Source organism: Candida oxycetoniae (assembly GCF_023343755.2).
Source record: "Candida oxycetoniae strain CBS 10844 chromosome Unknown scaffold19, whole genome shotgun sequence".
Taxonomy (NCBI): Eukaryota; Fungi; Ascomycota; class Pichiomycetes; order Serinales; family Debaryomycetaceae; genus Lodderomyces; species Lodderomyces oxycetoniae.
In genome coordinates this window covers 71,916-96,235 of record NW_026055479.1, presented here as the reverse complement: position 1 = coordinate 96,235, position 24,320 = coordinate 71,916, and the positions used below count along the sequence as shown (strand labels likewise).

The 24,320-nt window shown below is 37.6% G+C and overlaps 10 protein-coding genes across 10 annotated transcripts; 4 read left to right on the top strand and 6 right to left on the bottom strand. All coding sequences in view use genetic code 12, as the record gives it.

Moving 5' to 3' along the window:
- Positions 1-151: 151 nt before the first annotated feature.
- On the bottom strand, positions 152-3,031 carry MPH1 (3'-5' DNA helicase; the record flags this gene model as incomplete). The annotated part of the gene is made up of 1 exon (XM_049325437.1): positions 152-3,031. The coding sequence occupies one exon, from the start codon at positions 3,029-3,031 to the stop codon at positions 152-154; it is 2,880 nt and encodes a 959-aa protein (XP_049178898.1).
- A 229-nt stretch (positions 3,032-3,260) lies between these two features.
- On the bottom strand, positions 3,261-4,841 carry KGF56_004039 (RNA-binding GTPase; the record flags this gene model as incomplete). Its single annotated transcript, XM_049325436.1, has 1 exon — positions 3,261-4,841. One exon carries the CDS (start codon positions 4,839-4,841, stop codon positions 3,261-3,263), a length of 1,581 nt encoding a protein of 526 aa, XP_049178897.1.
- Positions 4,842-5,046: 205 nt separating this feature from the next.
- Positions 5,047-5,763, bottom strand: KGF56_004038 (uncharacterized protein; the record flags this gene model as incomplete). The annotated part of the gene is made up of 1 exon (XM_049325435.1): positions 5,047-5,763. One exon carries the CDS (start codon positions 5,761-5,763, stop codon positions 5,047-5,049), a length of 717 nt encoding a protein of 238 aa, XP_049178896.1.
- Positions 5,764-6,009: 246 nt separating this feature from the next.
- KGF56_004037 (apyrase) lies at positions 6,010-8,124 on the bottom strand (the record flags this gene model as incomplete). The annotated part of the gene is made up of 1 exon (XM_049325434.1): positions 6,010-8,124. The coding sequence occupies one exon, from the start codon at positions 8,122-8,124 to the stop codon at positions 6,010-6,012; it is 2,115 nt and encodes a 704-aa protein (XP_049178895.1).
- A 522-nt stretch (positions 8,125-8,646) lies between these two features.
- Positions 8,647-10,020, top strand: KGF56_004036 (uncharacterized protein; the record flags this gene model as incomplete). The annotated part of the gene is made up of 1 exon (XM_049325433.1): positions 8,647-10,020. The coding sequence occupies one exon, from the start codon at positions 8,647-8,649 to the stop codon at positions 10,018-10,020; it is 1,374 nt and encodes a 457-aa protein (XP_049178894.1).
- A 381-nt stretch (positions 10,021-10,401) lies between these two features.
- KGF56_004035 (transcription factor TFIIIC subunit) lies at positions 10,402-14,925 on the bottom strand (the record flags this gene model as incomplete). The annotated part of the gene is made up of 1 exon (XM_049325432.1): positions 10,402-14,925. One exon carries the CDS (start codon positions 14,923-14,925, stop codon positions 10,402-10,404), a length of 4,524 nt encoding a protein of 1,507 aa, XP_049178893.1.
- A 356-nt stretch (positions 14,926-15,281) lies between these two features.
- KGF56_004034 (protein-lysine N-methyltransferase) lies at positions 15,282-16,037 on the top strand (the record flags this gene model as incomplete). The annotated part of the gene is made up of 1 exon (XM_049325431.1): positions 15,282-16,037. One exon carries the CDS (start codon positions 15,282-15,284, stop codon positions 16,035-16,037), a length of 756 nt encoding a protein of 251 aa, XP_049178892.1.
- Positions 16,038-16,151: 114 nt separating this feature from the next.
- Positions 16,152-19,357, bottom strand: EFB1 (translation elongation factor 1 subunit beta; the record flags this gene model as incomplete). Its single annotated transcript, XM_049325430.1, has 3 exons — positions 16,152-16,707; positions 17,462-19,234; positions 19,305-19,357. 3 exons carry the CDS (start codon positions 19,355-19,357, stop codon positions 16,152-16,154), a joined length of 2,382 nt encoding a protein of 793 aa, XP_049178891.1.
- Positions 19,358-19,640: 283 nt separating this feature from the next.
- On the top strand, positions 19,641-21,386 carry KGF56_004032 (calnexin; the record flags this gene model as incomplete). Its single annotated transcript, XM_049325428.1, has 1 exon — positions 19,641-21,386. The coding sequence occupies one exon, from the start codon at positions 19,641-19,643 to the stop codon at positions 21,384-21,386; it is 1,746 nt and encodes a 581-aa protein (XP_049178890.1).
- A 717-nt stretch (positions 21,387-22,103) lies between these two features.
- Positions 22,104-23,249, top strand: KGF56_004031 (uncharacterized protein; the record flags this gene model as incomplete). Its single annotated transcript, XM_049325427.1, has 1 exon — positions 22,104-23,249. The coding sequence occupies one exon, from the start codon at positions 22,104-22,106 to the stop codon at positions 23,247-23,249; it is 1,146 nt and encodes a 381-aa protein (XP_049178889.1).
- Between the last annotated feature and the right edge of the window lie 1,071 nt (positions 23,250-24,320).

The following is a 24,320-nucleotide window of genomic DNA, read 5'->3' as shown; positions in this document are numbered from 1 at the left end:
GATGTTTTAGACTCTTACCCCACCCCCCCCCCATAAAATGTGATGGCCCCAAAAAAGAAAAAGGAAAAAAAAAAAGTCTTGCTAGGGAAAAGCAGAGTACCTGTTGCGGTTGATAATGCATTACTGCTGCTGCTTGTTACTTTGTATTAGTTTATGCTCGTTTTAAAGACCTGTAATGGGCTATAACCTCATCTAAATCATCATCATCATCGAATGAATCGTCAAAACTGGAAGGTACCCCCCCTTTTGTATTTGGTTTAAATGAAACGTCATCGTCAATAAATATTTTTGTTTTTTTCTCTCTTGGAGGCTGGACGTTCGCCGTCTGAGCTCGGAGTCGTTTTACACCTAACGATTTCTTTTTCGGCCGCGAAGGTGATGATGAAGATAGCGGTGGTAATGGCAGTAATGATTTACCCTGCCCATTCTCATCACTCAATTCATCTTCCTGAATAAGGTTTCTCTTTCTTGGTGATTTTCTGTGAGATTGTCCCGCTCTCGTTTCATTAGCCCCTGCATGATCAGGAGGTTCATTTATTCTCCCCTTAAGAGCAGGCTCATCTTCCTCTTCGCTAAACGAAAAATCATCTGAAAGGTCGATATGAACTCGTGATTGATTCAGAATCTCTCCAAATGTAGAGCATGCAGGTATGACATCATTGCTGTCAAGAATGGAAGTAGCGGGTGTGAAATGGTCAGCTTTGTTTACCCTCTCGTCTTCACTTGGAGACTCCTCAATACTATCCTGTTCTTGTTGTTGCTGTTGCTGTTGTTGCTGTTGTTGCTGTTGCTGTTGTTGATTTTTATCTTGGACTCTAAACATTGCCACCTCATCACCACTGGAATCAATTACACTATCCAATAAAGCTCTCTTGCTTGGTCTCTCGGCTCTTTTTATACCTTCACTCTTTTTCAACATACTTGTAACGGTTTGAAACCCAGTTTCAACATTATCAGCCATAAAAAATTGCTTTGGTCGTTTCTCTTTCTTCACATATCGACGCTTTTTTTCAGGGCTCTTCTTCAACATGCATTGTGTCGCTATACGAATGATCTCATCCTCGTCTTCTTCTTGTTTAATAATCATATTCTCCTCTGGTATCTCTATAAAAGTTTTCACAACTATAGGTGTAAACTTGTCAGGTATTATTCGGTTCTGCTGACAAAGTTTAATCAAATCACCCTTCATGATGTGGTTTTGGATATATTCGTAACCGGCCATTGCCCTATCAAACTTTGCTTCTTCATTGCTCGAAAACAATAAAAGAACCTTACCGTCACGTTTACGACCGGTTCTACCCATACGTTGAATGTTTTTGATTGGTGATGCTGTTGAGTCATAACATACAATCAAATCAACTTCTCCTATATCTAAACCTTCTTCACCAATTGAAGTAGCTACTAGCACATTATAATCACCATTTTTAAACTGTTTTATAACTTCTTTTTGCAATTTTTGATTCATACCACTAATTTGAGCACTCTCTGAACTACTTCTTGTTGAGTCCCTTTCAATCTCCAATCCACTCTTATTCTTGTCCTTCTTTTTGTTGTTCTTATCTACTGTGCCTTTCTTCGTCTTTGTCTTCTTGCCAAAATTCTCTTCATCAAATTTCTCCTTTTCCCTTGCTTGTCCAATGAAAATATGTGGTTTATATCGTGCGTCGGCTTTTTCAAGTGTCTTGACTATTTCCAATGCCGACTCTCTAAATTCTGTAAAAATAATCACTCTTGAGTCTGTCTTGTATTCATCTTGAAAAAAATCATCTAGCTCCTCCATCAAAGCTTCAATCTTGGGATGACTGAAAGTTTGACTGGACAATACACTTTCCTGCTTCGCCATCAATTGTTTGATAGGTTGGCTAAAGTAAAAATCGGCGTTCAATTTATTCTTGGACTTTTTCTTGTTCCATTTCGTTGTAAACTCTTTATACTTTTCATTAAAATAACTGTAAAACGAATTAACTCCATAAATATTCAACCGTCTATAACACTGCCCCACGGTTCCCAAAAGCTGTAATATGAAATAGTTGGCCCATTTTAAACCCTCAGGAATGGAATTGTTCGATATAAGCCTTCGTGAAGCTTCCATACATTTAAACGCATTAATTCTTGACGGGTCAGTTACGTCTATCAACCCCTTTTCATTAGCTGACCTAAGAACAGGAGTAATTGCAGCGGACAAAAGTTCAACACATTCCTTAATCTCCAACGAGGTATCCAAAACACGTCTGCTAACATTTTTTTTCTTCATATACTTTATGATATCGGGGCTTTGCTCTGTACGCACCTCTACTTTGGAAATTTGTAAATTGTCAATCACTTCCTGAACACCATCTACATCTGCTGCTGGTGTTGCTGTTAAGGCTAGTACTCTAAATGAGTCATTGAACCGCTTGAGAAACTTGACAACATTATTGTATGAATAGTTACCCCTAGCTCTGTGGGCTTCATCAATAACAAGCAATGCCACTGATTTTGGATGCACTATTCCTGACGCTAAATCATTTTCCACAACTTGTGGTGTTGTGAAAAATACCTGCTGAGAGTCCCAAATCTCCCACCTATTCTTTCTTGTCTTGTCTAACAAAATGGCCACCTTAGAACTTGAGATCCCAGTTATCGAACAACAGGCTTTAATTTGTTGCGCAACCAACGGCTTAGTTGGCGCCACGAATATTATTTTGGCTTTAGGAAACCATCGTAGAAAGTTTAGCATAACAGTGGACGCTATAAATGTCTTACCTAAACCCGTGGGAAGTGCAACCAATAAATTATGATAAAAGGCCGATCTCACAATATCGTACTGGTAGTCCCGAATCTCAAAGTTGGTAGGGTATATATAAGTTTTGAGATTGTGGAAATCCATTTCATGATGCGTAGGTATACTCACTTTGTACACTAAATCATCTATAGTTTTTACTGCACTACCACCACCACCACCACCACCACCACCACCACTACCATGAGTAGTTTCGATATTCTCGTCATCCAGAAACTCCCAATCGTCGTCCTCTGCTTCATCTCTCATCTCCACTTTCTCTTGTCAAATGTAAAAAAGTCACATAAATCGCGTAGAATGAAAATTTCAATTACAAACGCGTATAATTCTCAATCAACAGAAAAATAAAAAATGAGATGAGATGAGATGGAAAGGGAAGCACATAAAACAAAGGGCACTTGTTTACAAAGAATAAGAGCTATTCATGTGAGACGAGTTCTATTAAAGGGTCAACTATTTTGAGTTATTTGTATACTGTTTAGTTTTGCCCCAAAAGCCCATCCAAATCAAACTCCTTTGCCCAAGTAGAGACTATTGTAGTTTGTTCAATCTTTGGAGGTTCTCGTTCGTTTCTTAGAGAGCTTTTAGGAGCATCTATATTGGCAACAAGATCGGCGGCACTTGCTTGCTTAGACGCTTTAGGTAAAGACCATCCAATGAGCCTACCATCTCTCCAATCATTCAACACAGACATTGCTGCTGATTCCAAGTTTGGAATACCACCTTTCCCCAATCTGCCCTTGGTTCTAGCAATATGAATTAAAAAGTGTTTTGCAAATTCATCCAAGTCTGATGAAGGAAGAGGAGGTAACTCGTAATAACTCTTTAATCCTTCAGCCATTTCTGTATTGTTTGAAAATTTCTTCAAAAGAAGTTTCACCGCAAAAGTAGCATCGGTTATTTGCTTTGGAGGGATTGCTGATAACAAGGCCAATTTGGCGAGTTGTTCCAGTTTGGATTGCTTTTTGGCGTTCATTATCTCATCAGGAAATACAATACCTGGAGAATCAAGAATTTTCAACTTATTATCAATCTTGACTTCTCTCATAGAGGTCGTCACACCGGCTTGATTGCCGACGGGGCATGCTTTGGAATGGTTATTGTGTCTTTTTGTTAATGCATTAATTATTGAAGATTTCCCCACATTGGGATACCCAATCACCCCTACAATGATTGATCTTTTAAGGTTTGATTTGCTTGCAAAAGCTTTTAAAGCTTTCAACAAAGTATCTGCTGTCATGCTACCTGTCAAATTCTTATTAAAAGAGTTTGCATTTGTGGCTCCTGGTGTAGCTTTAATAGGTATAGTTGGAAAGGATGACTTCAAAAAATTGAGCCATTGATTTAGTGCTTCCGTAGGAATAAGATCTACTTTATTCAAGATTAATATAAGTCTTTTACCTGGATTCTGCAATACAGCTTGCTCGACTTTTCGAGATCTTGTAGATTCGGGATCTCTCGCATCAAGCACATATAGAATAACATCCGATGTATCAACAACTGCTTTGAATATCTTATCGTAGGACTTGCGTGATTTTTCTAAAACCCCCCTTTCTTCGTCCTGGTCGTCGTCTTCAACTTCACTCAATTCGTATTCTACATCCTCTTCATTATCTGAATCCATCATCGCGGCGTTATTATCGCCATCTCCTTCTCCGTTGTATTCTCTTGCCGCTTGTTGTGCAGATTCTAGTAATGCACTCAATCCATTTGCCCCCTCCTCAGAATCATCATCATCGTCAAGAGACTCCTCTTCCATGTCATCTTGATTAACTTCTTCTCCTCTCATTATAGCGTCCTGTATTTCTTTACGCCTCTGGGCTTTCAACTCCTCTTTTCTTTCTCTCTCAGCACGCCTGCTCTCCTCTAGCTCCGTTATTATCTGATCTTTATACGGAAAACTAGCAGGTATACCAGGATCTTTTCTATGTCTAGACTTCCATGTCACGTCTTTTTTTGATAATTTTCGATCTTTCCTTCTTTTGGCAGAAGCTTTCTTTTTAATCCCCTCTCTCATACGAGTGGTGACTCTTTTCGAAGTCGGCTTCTTGACCCTCATCTTGCAGTAATAGAGAATGATAAAGCTAGCTACAAAGTTCCCCGATGAGATGAGATGAGATGACTTCTTTAAAAAGAAAAAAAAAAAAAAAAAAAAAATCTCAAAAAGAGATGGTCGTGTAAAATGAGTTATAAAAGATATGGTTTATTTCTTTTAAGGGGGGTTTCGTTTCTGAGCCCCCTTAATAATAATAATAAACCTTTTATTAAACATCATCATCATCATAAAAGGAATCTACATTTGTTACGACATCTTCATCTTTTTGATCAATCAAAGTCCCATCATCATCAGAAGAATCATTATCGTTTTGTATATGATTCTCAAAGTCTCTACTAGGCACATGCTTAATGTCGAACTTGTGTTTTTGATTTTTAATTTGTGAGGGACTAAGGTATCCCACATGTTCTGATTGTGGCAATATACCAATTTGTTTCCCAACCTCGGGTTCACCATTTGTAGCCAAGTTATGTACCATTTCATTGTTCTCCTCATTGATGTAACGGATTTTGGCTTTTTCTTTCTCCGTAGGAGATGGTCCTTTTAGTACGGAATTGACAAATCCTCTAGGTTTGGTTATTTCAATTTCGATATTCTGTACATTGTTTTTCGCAGCCATCATGTTCGCTGTATTTGTTGTTGTTTCAAGTGCCGGATTCGCCATCATTGGTTCAATCTCATCTCCCGTATAGTATGGATTTAACTCTTGTATATCCTTAGATAATAACCGATTGAGCAACTTCTGCTTTACAGTGGTTTTAAAGTCATTTTTCACCTTGGGAACTTTCCATAGTACATAGTCTGTACCCTTCTTCACGTCCTCAGGAGTGAAAACTAATTCAATTGAGTCCCTAAAGGGAACTATGGCTCCAAATGCTTGGTAAAAATGTAGATGCAAAGCAATAACAAGCTTAATGAACAACATTTACTCACTACAAATAATCTACCCCTGTAGAGAGCTAAATCTCGGTATATTTTCTTTTTCTCTTTCAACTTTTGATCATGTAATTTCGTTATGGGAATGCTTTGGCTGCGAAAAACAGTTTTTTTTTCTTCTTTTTTTTAATATAGAGAAGAAGAAGGTTAATTAAAAAAAAAAAAAAAAAAGAAAAATACCTACCCATCTACTTTGATATATTTATCTAGTATTTCTATATAAACGTTTTTTTTTTTACTCCATAGAGCTTTTTGTTCGCACAATGGATGAGCCAGTTGGGTTTCTAGAAAGTGACTCTCTACTATTGTTGTTCTCTGAAAAAAAATAATATGGTTGTCCATTCTTCTTGGGAACAACAAATGGTTTGTTCAAAAAATTATTGACTCTAGGATTAAAATGCAAATTATTCGCCGTATTTGATACATTTTGTACAGGAGAGACTCGCGTGGAGGACTCGTATTCATCGTTTATATCAATTGCCAGCCGTGTCCTCAACACTGACAGATGCGGGACGGTATTTTTTAATGGTGACCCACTCTGACCGTTAAACCCAATTCCTTCTTCTAAGTTGATATCTCGTTCCAACTCTTGGTACGAGCCAGTAAGCTTGAGAAATCTGCCAAAGACTGGAACCTTGGAAAGTGCAGAATTTATTCGCATCTTGAGCTCTCTTGGCGGAAAATGAAACCTGTGAATCCCATTTTTCCATTTCCCAAAATGACCTTTACCGAAGTTGTAAATGAAAAAAATCAACAACAAAAAAAACAAAATCGAGTAAACCGCATGACCAAAAGCGCTATCCTTTTCATCATCGCTATAATCTTCCTCATTGAAATACTCTTTGCCAATTGTAGTGCCACCCGGTATAAAGGAATTGCCTGAAATATCACTGGGCTGGATTCCAATTTTCATACTACCACTATCCTTATTAGACAGCTCAATCTGTGATGATGCATACAACAATATTTTGCCTAAAGTCCATGATAATTCCTCGCCGCCTACGGACTCGGCAGATTTAAACGGAACGTGTTTTTCTGTAACATCATTTACATCCGCATCACCGCTTTCCTCTCGGTTCAATTCAATCCCGAGTCTGGGTAGTTCAAACCCGTCATGCAACACATTCATCACCCAGGTTGCTTTAAAACAAGCATCCTTCAAGAACTTATCTGGGTCCAACCCCGAGTACTGGCCATTCTTTGCGTTTATCAATATTTGCTCCCAGTTGCTTTCACAATATCCCTTTGCTTTCAAGTTAAAAGTTTTGTAGTCATACTCGCCACCACTTTGAAATATGTCATTTGCGGTATACCAATATTCGGATATTCCAACAAATTTATCCTTTTCAAAGTCCAATTTGGGCCCGTGAATCCCATTAAAGAGACAGGGTTCGTCTTCACACGGGATGCTTTTCATCAACAATGGATAAATTGATCTAGTACACATTTCGAAATTTCCAACTCCGCTGATTTTGTATGGCCTTCCTTGAAACTCATAGGTAATGGATGCACCTTTTGGAAGACAAGGATCGTTGATGTTGTTATGAAGTTCTTCATTTACTGACGCCAAAGTAATCATTTGCTCGATATACCTCTTGCGGGCCTCGTTTGCGCCAAACCCTAGCCAAGTGGCAACAAAAACATTCCATTCCTGAGTTTCCCCATTAATGTTGCGTATTGTTACTGATGACAAGTCTTCCTTATGTTTTTCAATCTGTTCCAGAGAAGAAGGTACAAATGCAATTTGCGTCGATGCGCCGCCCATATCCATAAAACCAATCGACTCGTGATTAGTGGTTTTTTTCGAATCGTAATTTTGAAACAGACCCATTAAATAGTTTAACCCTAGCCAGCCGTAGATACCTTCTGTAGAGCCATCGATTATCTGCACAAATGAGCTGCAGTCGGGCAAATAGAAATTTGTATTGCTTTTGATGCTCCTACAAGTTTCCAATAAAATCGCATCTTGTGTTTTCTTGGGTAAAAGCCTCATCCCCGCCGTGCTCAATACAAAAACTGGTGTTTCCGCTTGCTTTTCAACTGGTACAATCGACTCTGCAAATTTCATCAACTCCAGATAATGCTTCAACCATATTTTTTTAACTTTCCCCTTTAAACCGTAGCTTGAAATCCCGGGACTTATCTTCTTTGTCCAATCTTTCCCTTGGAATATTTTTGGAGGCGATTGAAGAATAGTCTCATCACTCGATTGAGCAAGCACAGCTGGATTTTTCCACCTATACACCTGAATCCGCGATCCAGATGAACCTGAATCTATAACAATACCATATTTATTGTCCTTATCCTTTTTAGACGAATCATCGGTGTGAATGTCGACGACTTCTGACATAATACATTTACCAAAAGTCAAACTTGTCCCTTTTTTTAAAGCAAAGGTCCCATTACTTACCTATAAGGAAAACTACTAAAGAGAGAGAAAGAGAGGAAAAAAAAATTGTATAGATAATCAAATGGAAAAAAAAAATGATAGGGGGCGGTCAGAAAATGAAAGTTCAACAAACCTTGGACAGAACAACTGAGAAGTAACCAACAAGAAGAATACACAATGTTGAAGAAAACAACAACTACACTGGGAGGAGAGAGAAATAAAATAAAAGAAAAGCGTAGGTAAGTAGAAAATCTCTTTTTTTTATATCTAAAGATTGCAGATCTGGTGTTGTTTGAATCCACTTTGTTCAAGTTTTTGACCTGAGTTGTTACAAAGTTGTTTGTCTTTGTTGATAAAGAAACTTTATCACCAAGGTGGTTTCGAAATTCAATCACTCCTTTTTTTTTTTTCTTCTGATGTTTTGTATTATTTTATATTTTTTTTTTTGTTTTCTTTTTTTGAAGGGGGTAGAGGTTCCATTCGATGATAGTTTTGCCACATACGCCGCCCATACCAATTCAATTGAAGGAACCGGGGTCTGTTTTACCGAGTCACCTTCTTGCATTGAGAGCGGCGTTGCACGTGCCGCAATTATCAACGTCCAATGAGTCTATTAGGTATGTTGTTAATCTTGAGGAGTATCTTGAAGCCATTGTCGAGCTTACAAGTCAAAATGATGCTAATCGAGCAGTTTTCAGCTCGAATATTCCTTGGAACGATTTATCCAAGACTGGGTTTAAGCAGTTTTTCAATACTGTAACGAAAAAAGTAGTTTTGGCAAAATGGACTCTAGCTAATGAATTGAGGATGACGTTGATATCTATTGGGTTGATTTATATGCGCATTGCTTCCGATTTACTCAATGAAACGATTAATATCGAGTTGGACATACCAGAGAAAAAGCCACAAGAGTATAGCGAGAACTGGAAACAAATTGTTAATTTGTACAAAAAATCAATCTCCTTCTTTATGTATGGAGACCTGATTGAACCAAATCAAGGTTCATTGGCAAAGGGTGCGCTTCGTGTAAATGCCACGTTGTTTTCGTTCTTGATGAAAATCAGTGAAATATCTATTCAAATGTCTATACTAGCCAAGTTTCTTTGGATCAATCGATTATCATTTAACTACAATGAACAAGTGACAACCGAAAATAACGTTACTCTAGCCAAAGTAGCCATTTACTGCATGAACGAGTTGGAAGTAGTCCAGAATCTATTGAAAACTCTTATCCAATCGGCAGGTAAGAAATCAGAAGCCGACACAGAGCTACTTAATCTAGATTATACCGACTGGGAGGATTACCTAAAGCTCGTTAAAAGATACGTGAGCGCATACGCTGGATTTTTCTTAGCCATTCAGCATTATAGAGAAGATAAGCTTGGAAATGCTCTTGGCTTGATTCAATTTAGCCTATTGACATTACAAAGTAAACAGGAAGTGAAACCTGGTAACGACTCTATGTTATCGAGAAAAGTCACATTGCGAAAACTACGAAATAAGGTAGCTCATCGAAAACATGCGGATATCTTGCAAAGTTTGAATTCAATCTCAACATTGGATTTAAACAATTCGGCATTTAATGACAAATCCGGAATTGTGCTCAATGACTTGACATATTTGTATGATCAATTGATCAAATTGAATTTAAAGCTTACTCTGGAGAACGACAACTTGAAATTTGACAATATTGTACATTGGTCTTCTGTCGGTAATGACGCAAAGTGGCCGATTGGTTGTAAGATACCTGTATCCAAAATTGAGCCCTATAAGCCTAAAAAAGAAGAAGCAAGTACTGCTGCTGCTGCTGCTGCAAGTGATAATGACACATACACAGGTCGTGGTTCCTATTTCTAAACAAAAAAGAAAAGAGAATATAGATTTGTGTATTTGTGTGTGTACATATACAGGTTGCTTGTTTTACTATCTGTTCTTTCGAATCATTTCAAAGCTAACACTATCGAGCGAAGCGAGATAGTGGAGCACACTGACTAATGATACTAAAACTTGGTGAAGTACTAAATTTTCGAGGAAGAAAGGGGTAATCTAGAAACCAAATAAAGACAATCGCTGCTATGAATCCTCGTTTTATTAAAAGAGATGGTTACTCATCGAGAGGAACATAAACCATAGATTGGGAAATACTGAACTCTCGTATGCCAACAATTGACTAAAGCATGTACTGTTCTTTCTCTACCCTCTCTCTTTCTTCTCTTTTCTTTCCCTGTCTTCTTCTCTTCACAGACCTAGAATTGATAACCAGTTCTTCGTTGTCCAGTATCCTTCCCCTATACCGCACAAAACACAATTGTTTTCAACTAACCATTTCATGACGATATTGAGTTCAAAGAGGCTCATAAGATTGTGAAATTTCTCATACAAAACATCAAATGGAATACCTGGGCGATAATGTACATAATGAACCACGGCAATAATGATTTTTTTCCATAACTCACTATCTATCTGCCCATTTGCATCCAACCATATATATGATCCTGGTCTTCCTAAAGGTACTGGTGCTTTTGTGACATTTTGTTCCCATGGAGTATTGTTCATTGAGCTTTTATAGATGACTAGATCACACTCAAGACTATTCTTATCCATCGCTCTTGACTCATAACCATCAAACTTGTAAGGTTTATCCACGTGAAGTAACGAAATTGAACCAAGTGACAAAAGTGACAACAACTCCGCAACACAGCTATCGTTTATTCCTTGAGATAAAACCAATCCCTTATTACTACTGGTGATTTCTCCAATCATCTCTTTGAAATGATCAGCTTGCTTCAAAAATGACTCCAGTGTCAGCACAGAAAGCGCACTGTAAACTTTTTCAGTCAATTGGAACTTCTTCAGCACGTTCGAATCTAAAAGAACCAATTCTTTGTCAATAATCATTGCTTGTGTCGCCAGATTTATGTCATCGGCATTAAAATGTGAAAGAACGCGCTCGACGGCGGATTTGTTCACTTCCAGAGACGCCGTTCTAAATGTAGCAATCAATGCTGTTCTTATCTCCTCAAATGGTCTCTTTACTACTTTCACTATTGAATGGTCAAATGGTTTGTTTGCTAACCATTCCTCCTTTTGTTTCATCGAAAGTAACTCCTTTTGATCAAGTATATCCTCCCCATCCTCAGTAACAATCACATTATAATGAAGCACATTTTCTTCAAATGTATCAAATAACGAGTTTCTATCGGCGATAATGATTTTTGACGTATCAAAGCTTGACCACAAATTTAGAAAAAATGAAAGCTGCACTTTTTTCAAATCAGCCGAGGAGATATATCCTTCATGTATTGCTTGCGTTACGATATTCTCAAACTCTTCCACGCCCTTGTTTACTGCATCAAGACCACCCAATTGTGTCCTGACAGGGTTCCAGCAACTTCTTATAGACTTTCCGTCAAAACCACGAAACAATGATGCCACAGCCTCGTAATCAATGGTGGCTTTATTAAACGCTTTACAAACACAAACTGCACGGAATAAAATAGTGACATCGTTTTTGTCAAAAATTATTGGAAATCCAATTGTTGGACCTCGAAGTGGTTTTCGGCTTCTTATTTTTAATCTTGATGTTGTTGTTGAGCCTTGCTGTTTAGTAGTGCTCTTCTTCCTGGACTTTTTGTGCTCCTTCGAGTTTTCTGCTACTTCATAATCACCAACTTCGAGTTTCACATTAATCTCCTTTTGTGATAATGATGATAAACCATTCGTGTAGTGGTTGTGATCGTGTTCCAAAATACGCCCATGTCCATCTTGAGCAGATGCATGCACCTTACCACTATCACCAAGCTTTGTCTTTGATGCTTTCGTTTTCAAAGAAGCCAACCTTGTTCCGTTTTTGGCAAGTGCTTCTTTTGTATTGAATACTACATAGGAGTCCTCAACAACTCTTCTTTTTTGATGTCCCGTCCGTTCTGTTTGCTCAGCTTTGTCCATTTTGTCAAACTCGTTTTTGACTTTTTCAATATAATCAGGCAGCGGTCTATCTTCGGGATCGGTAAGAATCAATAATCTCTTGGGTATATTTTTTCCATTCTTTTTTGCAGGTATTAGTTGAACTTCTAAATCACCACTTTCAAGGAGCTTATGAATATCACGTATAATTGTTTTTGGATCTGTTGGTCTCTCTGATTTTAGCTTTTCATCTAGTGTTCTTCCCAACTTTGCTCTGGCTACTGTAACACCTCCCAATTCTTTTATCAATTCAAGAAGTTTTTTTCTCCGCAAAGCACCCGTTGCGTCTGAAGCCATGAGATCTGATCGTTCATGTGGTTTTCGAGCTCTCTTGCTTTTTGATAAATCTTTTATAACTGGCGTAAATGATTGGCTTTGGTTAATAGGTACTTCTTCATATGAAGATTTATTTTCGGAATCAGTGAATGAAATGTTTTTGTTACTCTCATTTGTTGTTAAAGGCTCTTGTTTTATGGATATTAGATGTTCATTGTGACTAGAGTTTGTTGCTTCTTTATCTGGCTGTATTTCTTGTGTATCAACATCCATTTGGTCATCAATTTCACCGCGAAACACCTCCTCTGTACCAATTTCACGAGTCGCTGTTGAAAATGTACCATCTAGATTATCATTTTCATCAGACTCTTTTTTCTGCTTCTTCTTCTTCTTCTTCTTCTTCAATGGCAGCAAAGTATCATACAATTCTGATGATGTGTTCCCTCTCTTTTCGGGTACTGATGCTTTCACAGTGTTTGTTTCAGATTGTGTATTTTGTGTGCTGTCCTCTATGATCTTTTGCCCTATTTCCAACTCCAACTCGTTCTCATTTAAAGGTGGCAGGTTTTCGGAAAATTGTGAATCTGGTGTTGACTCTTGGATACATGGGTATTTCCTTGGTCTTCCCCTCTTTTTTCTTACAGTTATCAGACCGTCTTCTTCGTTTGTCTTAGTAGCTCCATTTGTATTACCCCTTTCAACAATATTTTTACCATTCAATTCGCAAACAGACTCATCCTTGTTCGGGTATTTTCTCGGCCTTCCTCTCTTTTTCTTAAACACTGTATCTCCATCCACATTTTCATCATTACCATCATTAATATCATTAATATCATTAATATCATTATCAATAGTCTTTGATCCCGAGCCACGTTCTTCTACTGACTCTAGAAACTTGCTCAAAAGTTGATCATTATCGTCATCTTCACATTTATCCCCTTTACCAACTGGTATAGATTGCGGTATTTCAAGTAAAGGTCCATTAGGCGTCTTTTCAATTTTCACCTTTGATCCTCGTTCTAAATCTTTTAAACTCTTGATTGTGGTTTTCCGCTGAGGTCTCCTCTTCTTATGCGGTTTCTCCAATTCTCCCTTGACATTATCTCGAGAGTAGTAGCGGTAGAATTTCATCCGACCATCAGTTTCGCTTTGTCTAACAAGTGCCATCTGGTAGTTTTCTTCGGGGTAGTCTAATTGAGGAATAAGCGTTTGTCCAAGAAGTAGATAGCCCGTTGTCACCTCAAGAAGTTTTGATATACCTCGATGGTTAGTATCTCCCATAATACCTTGAATTACCTGTTTTGCCGTAAGACCATCACTTGTCGACTCTTTGATTGCTTGATAAACTTGTGTTTGTACAGGAAAAACATCGTTGAATGTTGCTATTGTTATGTCAATATCTCCTCCTGCTCCTCGTCCATCACCATCACCATCACCATCACCACAACCATCTTCTCCTTCTTCTACAAGTAATGGCTCTATTTTTTGTTGGTCTCGCTTGATTTGAACTCGACGTAGCAACTCAGTAGTGTCAATAAAGTCGTCGACTGCTTGTGCTGGTAAATCTTTCAAAAACTTTAATGCATATACTAGTCTCTTTGAATGCTCTTGGTCAGGGACATCTATTCTCTCCACGTACCCACTTTCACATAATGTATCAACAACACAGCTGAACAAACGAGATGCCTGTTCATTTTTGTTCATTTTCAATTCCACTTTCAAATCTCTAAAAGTTCGAATTTGATTTGTGGCTTCCTTTAATGATTTCATTATAAATTGCCTTATTTTATGTGGCGTCCTGCTTGACTGGTCCTCTTCTGAGTGTTCTAAAGTGGTATTGCTTGCCAATTGGTAATGTACAGTCCATGTGCTATGTAGTTTTGCCTTTTCCCAAAATCTGTGTTCTTTCACTATGAGTCCCGCTTGTTCCAACTTACTTAACCTCGCCGTCATTGACCTCTTATCTTGTCCAGTTGAGTTAGATAATTCGACTGACCAAACTCCCTTTTCTCCATGCTTGGCAATTTCAACAAGCAACTGATAAGGGTAAGCTCCCAAGGATTGAACGCATCGCGCATAGTTGGCCTCGCCTGTTAAATAAAAACACTGGGTATCATTTGTTGGTACTACTTTCAAGCTAGCCGGATTTTCTTGTTTTGCTAAAAAAGTTTGATAATCCGACTCTATGGTAATTGGCTCCTTATCATAAGTCACGTAAAATTTGACATCATCGCCATTTTCTCCCTCTGCCTCTGCCTCTGCCTCTGCCTCTGCCTCTGCCTCTGCTTTTGCTTCTGCCTCTGCTTTTGCTTTTGCTTCTCCTATTGCTTCTCTTCTTGAATCGAAAAAGAGCCACGTCCATACAATTTGCTTTTGAAACAGGTCCAACTCAGTTTCTTGTTCAAACTTGCCTTGTATCTCCACCCATAGCTCCGAAAGTAGTAAACCTTGACTACCAGAAAAGGATAGTTTTTCTTCAGTAAATGCAACAACCTCGTAAGGTGCACACGGAAACAGCATGCCAAAACCCAAAATATAAAGGAAAAACAAAACCACCCCGCCAAAAAAATTCAGCCAAAGTGCCCCCCCACTTACCTGCTTTTTAGTGTAACGCCTTAAGTGTATATCAGGGCACAATCTCTTGGTATTTCTCAAAATTAAACAAGCCCTATTTTCAATATATATCTTGATTCTACTTTATATTCTATATTCTATATTCTATATTCTATATTCTATATTGTATTATGTAATGTTCTTTTTTCTCCTGCTATATTCAAATGAGTAAATTTTTCACTCTTCAACCTTGACATTTGGAAACAAGCATTTAGACAAGAGGAAGTAAATATTAGGTTTTAGGTCTTGAGGTTTGGTTTCAAATGAGTGATTCCGACGAGGAGCCCATAGTTCTATCTGCACACGCGTTATCTGCTTTGCAAGAATTTAGGAACGAAGAGAAGGAGCGGCTTGAAAAATTTCAGTCTTTAGTAGAAGCTAGCCAAGGTCAATTCGATGAGCAAAAACAAGATTTGATTACAATTGATGATTTCAAAGAGGACTGGCAACTTTCGCAATTTTGGTATTCGGATGAAACAGCAAAAACTTTAGCTAGGGCATTGTTGCTGGGCGCCGATAAAGATACTGTTGTGGTGATTGCCTCTGCACCTTCGGTATTTGCGGCAATAAAACAATTGTCTTTAGACGAAATACCAACTAAACATATTTACTTATTGGAGTTTGACCCCAGGTTCAAGATTCTTGCAGGAAAAGAACATTTTAGCGTATATGATTATAAAAAACCAGAAAATCTACCTTGTCACCTCAGGCATAAATGTCATAGACTTCTCATTGACCCTCCCTTCTTGGAAGAAGAATGCCAAACATTAAGCGCAAAAGCAGCCCAGAACCTTCTTGTTTCAGGAGCTGCAAGATTGGAAAAAACAATATCTGGCGATTCTAAATTCAAGTTGATTTCCTCAACTGGAGAGCGAATGAGGGATATTGTGCCAAAATTATACCCTGGTTTGAAAATGACAACTTTTCTACCTGAACATAAAAATGGCCTAAGTAACGAATTCAGGTGCTATGCAAATTTCGAATGTCCATTTTGGAATTTTGCACAGAAGGAGAGTTGATATAAAATCCACACCAACTACAATTTTTTTTTTGTTTTTCAATTTCTCTCCCTGTTGTAAATTGCAAGTAGAGCAAAGCTAAAATAATTTCATTCTTCTATTTAATTGCGAATATTACAATTTTTGCATAGCAGCAATATCGGTTGATTGGACGTGGTCTTCGTCTTCTTCAACAGCAGCTTGTAACTCATCCAATGAAACCAAAGCATCTTCAACAACCAAGTTGATTTGCAATTTCTTAATACCAAAACCAACTGGGATGAATTGGTGAGCTCCCCAAGTCAAACCTTCCATTTTAATGTTTTTCACATTGTCCAATAATTCTTGCAAGTCAGTTTCGTCATCCCATGGTTTGACATCTAAAGTGACAATAGATTTGGCAGCTGGTTTTGGACCCTTTGCAGCTTTCTTAGCAGCATATTCGGCTAATCTTTGTTGTTTCAATTTCTCAGCTTCTTCGTCAACTTCTTCATCGTCTGAGCCGAATAAATCAACATCATCCTCGTCTTCTTCAGCAGCTTCAGCGGTGGCTTCTTCCTTAGCAGCAGCAGCAGGCAATTCAGCAAATTCATCGGTAAAAGAAGCAATGTGGTTAAACCATCTTGTGAATGCTGGGTATTCTTTTTGGAAAGCTTGGTAAACTTTTACATCTGCTTGAGTTGGCGCAGTACTAATTTAAAAAAAAAATGTTAGCAAATCAATCTTATAACGATTGCCAAACTCATCGATAACATCCCTCCTCCTCCTCCTCCCAACCCCCACACTTTTTTTTTGCAGCGTCCAAGGTTACTCAATTATCAGATAAATATTGATTTAAATCTCCTTTGTCACTCATACGGTGGGTCTTGAGGCCACCTCATAAACACGGACCAAAGATTATGATCATCATATAAAAATAACCACTGCAACACTATCGAGCAGGGCAAGCTAGTGGAGCAATCGAGCTGCTACCAACACTATCGAGCAGAGCGATATGATACGGCATTAATTATCGATGAGCTAAAACAAAGTTAAAAACATACCCTTCAATATATGACTTGTCAGTCAAAAATTGGTTCAATGACTTGACGGTTTCTACTTTTGTAAAATCTGAGTAGGTCATCCTAGAGATAGGTTAATATATCGTATATATATGCTATGACGAAGAGGGAACTTCACAAAGAATTATAAGGAAAGTAATGTTCAAACTGAAAAAAAAAAAAGAAAAATTTTCTGTGCTGGAATTGAACAACGTGAAGAGATCGAATTTGGTAAGTGCACGCTCATTAGAAAAAAAAACATTTAAGAACAAAGGCTGAGAGAGATGAGCTCTATTACTATGGAGAGATGAGAGACAGTAAAAAGGGCAATAAGATGTCTTATATTTTTTGATATAAAGTGTTATAATGGGTCATAAAGGCAAGTAGTCAACACCTTTGCTCAACCATTGAGTTAGATATTCCTCTTGAGTGATATTCTTTTCCCAAACTTTCAAAACAATCTCTTTTAAGGAAAAAATTGTTCCCATTTTTGTATTCTCGTATAGGGTATTAATAAATTTCATCAAATGACTTCTTTCAAATTCGGTTTTGCATTCACAGCCAACAGCATAAACCGGCCAAACCATTTGTGCTAGGATGGCCGATTTAAAATCCATTTGTCCATAAATGTCAATAAACTCCTTGACTAGTTTGCTATTGGTGGCTAAATGGTCGACTGGCTCACACACGTTGTTCAAAGTAATCCATACAGCTGTAGCCCAACATAGTGCACATTTCATTCTGTTTGAGTAATCTTCGTTGCTCTCATCATCGTTAATAGGGACGTAATCACGGTAGTTCATCAATGCGTATTTTATTCGGTTGTAAGATCGAAATTTCTCCTCCGTATTTAATACCTTGTAATATTTTTTATTTCGCAAGCAACAAACTTCCGACATTGCTACAAAGATCTCACCGGGACAGCCCATCATTTTGGATGAAGATATAGCATCGGACACGGTACCGTACCACAGGGGCAAACAGTAGGGTTTTCGACAATCGGGTGATACTATTGCACTCACAGTATCATACCAACTCAACACAATAAGCAAAGACCTCTGTTTGACATTGGGCATCAACATCTCATTGAAAAACACCTTGTCTTTGCAAATTTCAGCAAACACCTTGAAAAAATCCCTTGACATTGAGCTTTTCCCCTTTTCGACAACAGCAAATAGGATATGCACATTCATTAATACCATTATGACAAAATAACTAATGTGTTTCTTACTAATGTCATCACTTTCCTTTGTTGTTGTTGTTGTTGTTGTTGTTGAAGTTGTTGCATGAGGCGATTGCGAGTTCATTTTGTATGCATTTTCTCGTATATAACGTATCAAATGATCCATAGTGTTGTTGATATGTGCAAGTCCCTTTTGGTAGTATTCGTTTCCTCCTGTTCTACTCTCATACATGTGTATACATGCCAATGAAATGAAACAGCTTCTAGCAATATCAAAATCACAATATTTTAACGCCAAATCGGGCCAAGGCGATTTCGGATGGCCATCAAGTAGAGGCAACAATTTTTTGAAAAAATGCTTCAACATCATATTTTCTTCTTGGTGGCTCATGGAGAACAATGAAGCAGAATCAGGTGGTGCCGCGGCAGTGGATTTTTCTTCATCATCAAGTGGTTTGGGGCTATTTAATAGTTCTTTATAGTTTTCATCAAAGATCTTTGACTTATCAATGAAATTAATGATTTGGGAATCAAAATTAAAAGTATCGATATCCAGAGTTGATAAAGGAATGTCTCCTGTTTCAAAATTGAAATTGTTAGAGGATTGCGGCATTTGATCAAGACTCGCTGATAATAAAGTTTGCAAATCCTCGAATAAATCGCTACTAAACCGATTTAAATTGGTGCTCGATGTGACTGGCTCAGTAGATATCTCGTCAATAGCAAGCAGCGGACTCACACTCAACTGACGCAGGAGCAGCAGCGGCAGCAGCAGCAGCAGCAGCAGCAGACGATGATGATGATGATGATGATGAGTCTCAGGTTTATTGGTTCCACTTTTCACCTTAGAAATTTTATTTTTCCCCTTTTTGAACGACTTACCTTCACCATGTTGGAATATATCAAACGAGACCCTCAAATCATACCCCTCACAATGTCTATTTGTATTTGAACAATTTTTACAAATAGGTTTAGTCTCATCACACTTTCTGTGTCTAGAAAAAAGCCGCAAAAGTCAGTAAAACAAAATTCTCTTTCTTTCCACATCCTCCTATTCCTACGTACCTTTTCTTACAAGTCCAACACCCCGTCCTGACCCTGGTGATCTTATTTGTCATTGTCTTTAATTTAATGCATACTTTTTCCCCCCCAACTTTTACAAATTTTAGCTTTTTCTGTTTTTCTTTTTTCAGCTTGTGGCGTATTACAATTTATCCCAATTCGGTATGTGTCGACAAATTTACGAATGTCTTGAAAAAAACGGAAAAAATGAACTTTTGCGACATTAGTGGAACAATCTCATCGTCTCTTTGTTTTAATAGTGAATAATTATTTTATTTACATACTTGGAATATACATATATATATATATATATATACAATTGCAATATAAACTTGTAAAATGAAGGCAATTGAGGTGGCGGTGGTGGCGGTTATTAAACTCTTTCTAGTAGCAAGTACTGTAACGTGTTCAAGCAACGTTTATCAACCATTTGACCAATCTCAATTAGGAAATGAGTCATTTTTCGAACAGTTTGATTATTTGTCAATTTCGCAGTCCCCATGGAAGCTGTCGCACTCGAAAAAATATGATCAAGGAAGAGACGAGGTAATGAAGTATAATGGTATATGGTCAATTGAAAAAGCTTATAAATATCCTGGATTTGATAACGATTTGGGGTTAGTTATGAAATCTCGAGCTTCGTATCATGCAATTGCATGTAAATTACCTCACACTATCAATAACGATAACGGCAAGGTACTTGTTATACAATACGAAGTAAAAGCACAAGTTGAATGGTCTTGTACAGGCGCCTACATAAAACTACTAGACGAGAAATCAGACTACTCATTCTTTAATGACCAAACTCCCTTTCAAATCGCTTTTGGTCCCGATAAATGTGGTAGCGTTAATCGAGTTTATTTTGAAATAACAAGATCATCACTCAATGGAAGTGTTGAGAGAAAAGTCTTACAAGAGCCACCATTGGCAAGGCTCAATGAGTTGACGAATTTGTATACTTTAATTCTACATCCTAATCAGGATTTTGAAATAAGAATCAATGGTAAGACGGCAAAAACGGGAAATTTTCTTGATGAAAAGCATTTGTTTCATCCTCCAATCTTTGAGCCCGGTGAACTAGTTGATGAAAGTGAAGGTAAACCACTAGATTGGGATACTCGCGAATATATCTCTGATCCTAGTGCAAAGATGCCTGATGATTATGAGCAAAAACACGCCCACCCTCGAATCGCAGACCCTAATGCAGTCAAGCCCAAAGAATGGGACGAATCTGAACCTAGGTATATACCAGATCCAACCGCAGTGAAACCAGTAGACGATGCCGGAGACGACTGGATGCCATCTCTAGTCGTGAATCCAAAATGTGGTACCACGGGTTGCGGTTTATGGGTGCCACCAACGATAATCAACCCTGACTATAGAGGTCCTTGGATTGCACCACTTGTAAAGAATCCAAATTACAAAGGTCCATGGACACCTGAGAAAAAAATTGCCATACCGAATTCCTCAGAAAAAGATAAACTTGTTACTAATTGTTTAGATAAACCAATTGGTGGAATCGGATTCGAACTATGGACAATGGATGGAGAAACAATGTTTGATAATATTTATTTGGGCAATTCGATAAGTGAAGCGGAACTAATTGGAAATCAAACATTCAAGCCTAAATTTGCATTAGAATATGCCAATAAATTAAATAATACTCCCAAGGTGCTAAATGAACCAATTTTACCGCCACCAAGTTTTGATGATATCATAAGAGATGATTCAATAAGCAATTTAAGGCAATTTATCATGTTTATAAAATGGTTTTTGTGGAAAGAATACATGGAGTTTAAAGATTTCGTATTTGACTTTTTCATTGATCCTGTGAGGATAATTATGCGACATCCCTTTAAAGCGCTGGTGTATGCAATTTGCCTAATTGTTGCATTCACATTTCTATGCGGTATTGGAAGTGTTCTTCTTTTCTTATTACAGAGCAATGGATCCGATGGGGATCTGTTGGATGAGGAAGACAATGTTATGGAGAATAGAAGTCATCCACACTCTGACGATGGTGATGATATAGTTGTCAAGATGTATGAGAGTTACAACGAAGGAAACGAGCAAAGTGAGGAATAGGACGTCAAACAGCGAAGACCTTTCCAATTTAGTGAAGAAAATGCTGAAGAGGAGGTTGTCAAGAAAGCTGGTATTACCATATAAGAGATTTAAGAGACAAATTGCATATGTGTGCTGCACATCATTAGGTTTCCTTTTTCAGTATTGTAATTTCTAGTTTTATTTTGTTTTGTTTTGCCTTGTTTTGTTTTGTTTTGTTTTGTTTTGTTTTTTTGCAGCAATTCTCACCAAAACTTTTTAGAATCTGGGGTACCAAAGTGAAAGGTAACGGAAGATACAGCACAGATTCGTTTTCTTTTTTTCGAAACAAAGAGTTACTCTACTTGTTCAATGTCACTCAGTATCAGGTAAAAACAATTAAAAAAAAAAAAAAAATTTGACCCACTTTATCCACACCAGTAGCTCCTCATTTCCCTTTAGCCTCCTTTTGCCGCAAAATAAAGTACGATTCCTTTCCCTCCAAAAAAAGGAATGATTCTCTTCCCCCAAAATAATGTACGATTCCTTCCCCCCCATAAAAGATTGGTTATTTTGATATTCCCTTTCTTGTTTATTTTTTTTCTCCTCCCGTTTACTAGTTAAATAATAGCCGCTTTCCCCGCCTCCTTCCAACCAATCTTGTCCGTTTCTTCATTCAACGAATAGATTTTTCTCAAGTTGGTGGCTGGCCCCTAGCTTCTTTGTTCTTTGTTCTTTGTTCTTTTTTCTTTTTCCAACATGGTTGATGAGACCACACCAATAAATCTAGTTGCCCGCCCAATTCCACAGGATACTTATTACATTGCTCATGGTAAGCAAAGAATATTATTTTTCAAAAAGATTAGATTACTTATTCTCCCGATTATTCTAATCCTATTAGTTAGTTACAAGTTTCATGTGACCCGTAGTCGTAATGCACTTGCACTTTTGGGTCCTTCATTATCGTTACGGTTGTATACAAACAATATTAGATTTGATAATTTCAAGTACCCAGATAACTATGAGCAGCCATGGCTGAAACGTAGAGTGCAGAGTATCAACTCTATGGAGTTCAATACAGGTATAGGTTATGCAAGTGTGATTTGTTTACAAGAAGTGTTACAGAATCAACTATACGATATTATTAGAGGGCTAAATGAGGAAGAAGGAGTTAGAGGAGATGGCGGCAGTTTTAAGAATGAGTGGACATATTATGGAGTTGGCAGAACAGATGGTGTTTCTGAAGGTGAATTTGCACCTATACTCTACAAGTCCCGAGATTTTTTCATTTTAGAAAACACTACTTTTTGGTTAAGTGAAACACCCGATGTTCCAAGTAGAGGATGGGATGCAGCTTTAGAAAGAATAGTTACAATGGTTACTTTTCAAAGTAAAATTAACCCATTGATTAAATTTAATGTGTTTAATACGCACTTTGACCACAGGGGCCGGTTAGCGAGAAAGAAATCTTCTCAATTGATAGTGGACAAGATGAAAAACTATAATGGATATCCTTCATTTTTATGCGGTGATTTCAATACAGAACCTGATGATGAGCCATATAAAATATTAACCAAATCAGGATTCAAAGATAGTAGAGTGACCATTGATAAGAAATTCTCATATGGGCACAAAACTACTTTTACAGGATTTGATTTGAAGAATGAACCTAATTCAATTATTGACTATATCTGGTCGCCATATTTTACCGAGTCAGTACTGAGAGAAAGAAAGCATGGAGAGGATAAAGAAATGAACAATTTCTATGACCTTGACCATCATCTATATTACAAAGTTGTGTTGAAACAATTTGGTATCTTGAGTAATTATTTTAACGGATTCCATTATTCAGATCACCGTCCTGTAGTTGCAACATATGAAATGACGAGAAGTAGACTATTCTGAGGGAAAAATCAAACGAGTAATCCCGTGTTTCCCCCTTTTCCCCCCTTCCCCCCTTTGTTGTGGAGTATATGAAGTTGCCGTGAAAGATCGCCTTGTTTATGTTGTGCCAATGGTGGAAAAAGGTGAGCTTATAGTCATTTTTCAAACACACACGTGGCGCGCGGGTTTGATAAAGAATACAAAAATGTAGTTTTTGACTATAGAGATCTAACTACTACCTAGCATACGGTGTTTAGAAAAGAAATTCAGTTCCAACCATACTTTAGACAAACTCTTTTTACTATACTTTAGACTTTTACTTCTATTCTTAGTAATGGGTTGTATTAATAAAATAAACAAGGAACTCGGGAATTAAGTGCGCCTTGTTTGTTTTGATTGTAAAGATCTTTTTCCAGTGAATTGACATATTTTTAGGTACAAAACAATAAGGAAGCCATCAACTCTCCTCTTTCTTGTACAAGCAAGGCAAGATTCAAGTAGGAACAATGGTATACAATACTTTCCCCAATATTGAAAGCGCCAGCCAAAAAAGAGCAAGAGCAATTGTAAGTGACTCTATTGAAGAAAGATAAGCATCATCAAAACCTCGCCAATTTTCACCAAATTTTCGTACAGTGAAAACAAATGCCAAGGAAATACTAACAGTCAGAATACAAAATGCCAATTATTTTAAAGAGAAAACACCGTTATAACAAAGGAACTTAAGAAAAGAAAAGCAGAGAAAGGGGGTAGCTGAGGTTATTTGAGTGAATTTTATTTAGCAAGGAACATGTTATAGCGCTGGAAGTCGACTATAAAGCTAATTCAAACCGTACAATAAGGAAGAAAAGTGGGGCGTATGCGCGCAGGAGAGAAAAATAGTTTTCTTTTTTCCGCTTCAGCGTCCTTTGAGAGTTGAATTTTTAAAGTGTTTACTTTTACGCGGTGGGTCTGATCTAATTTGGTCCGACTTTGGACTTTACAAACTTTCAATATCTTCAAAGAGGTGAGTGGTTTGTAATTAAAGTAGGCAAAGATTCTAAAAGTTTCCTGACATGAAAAGATATCAGTTATATAACAAAATAAGGTGGT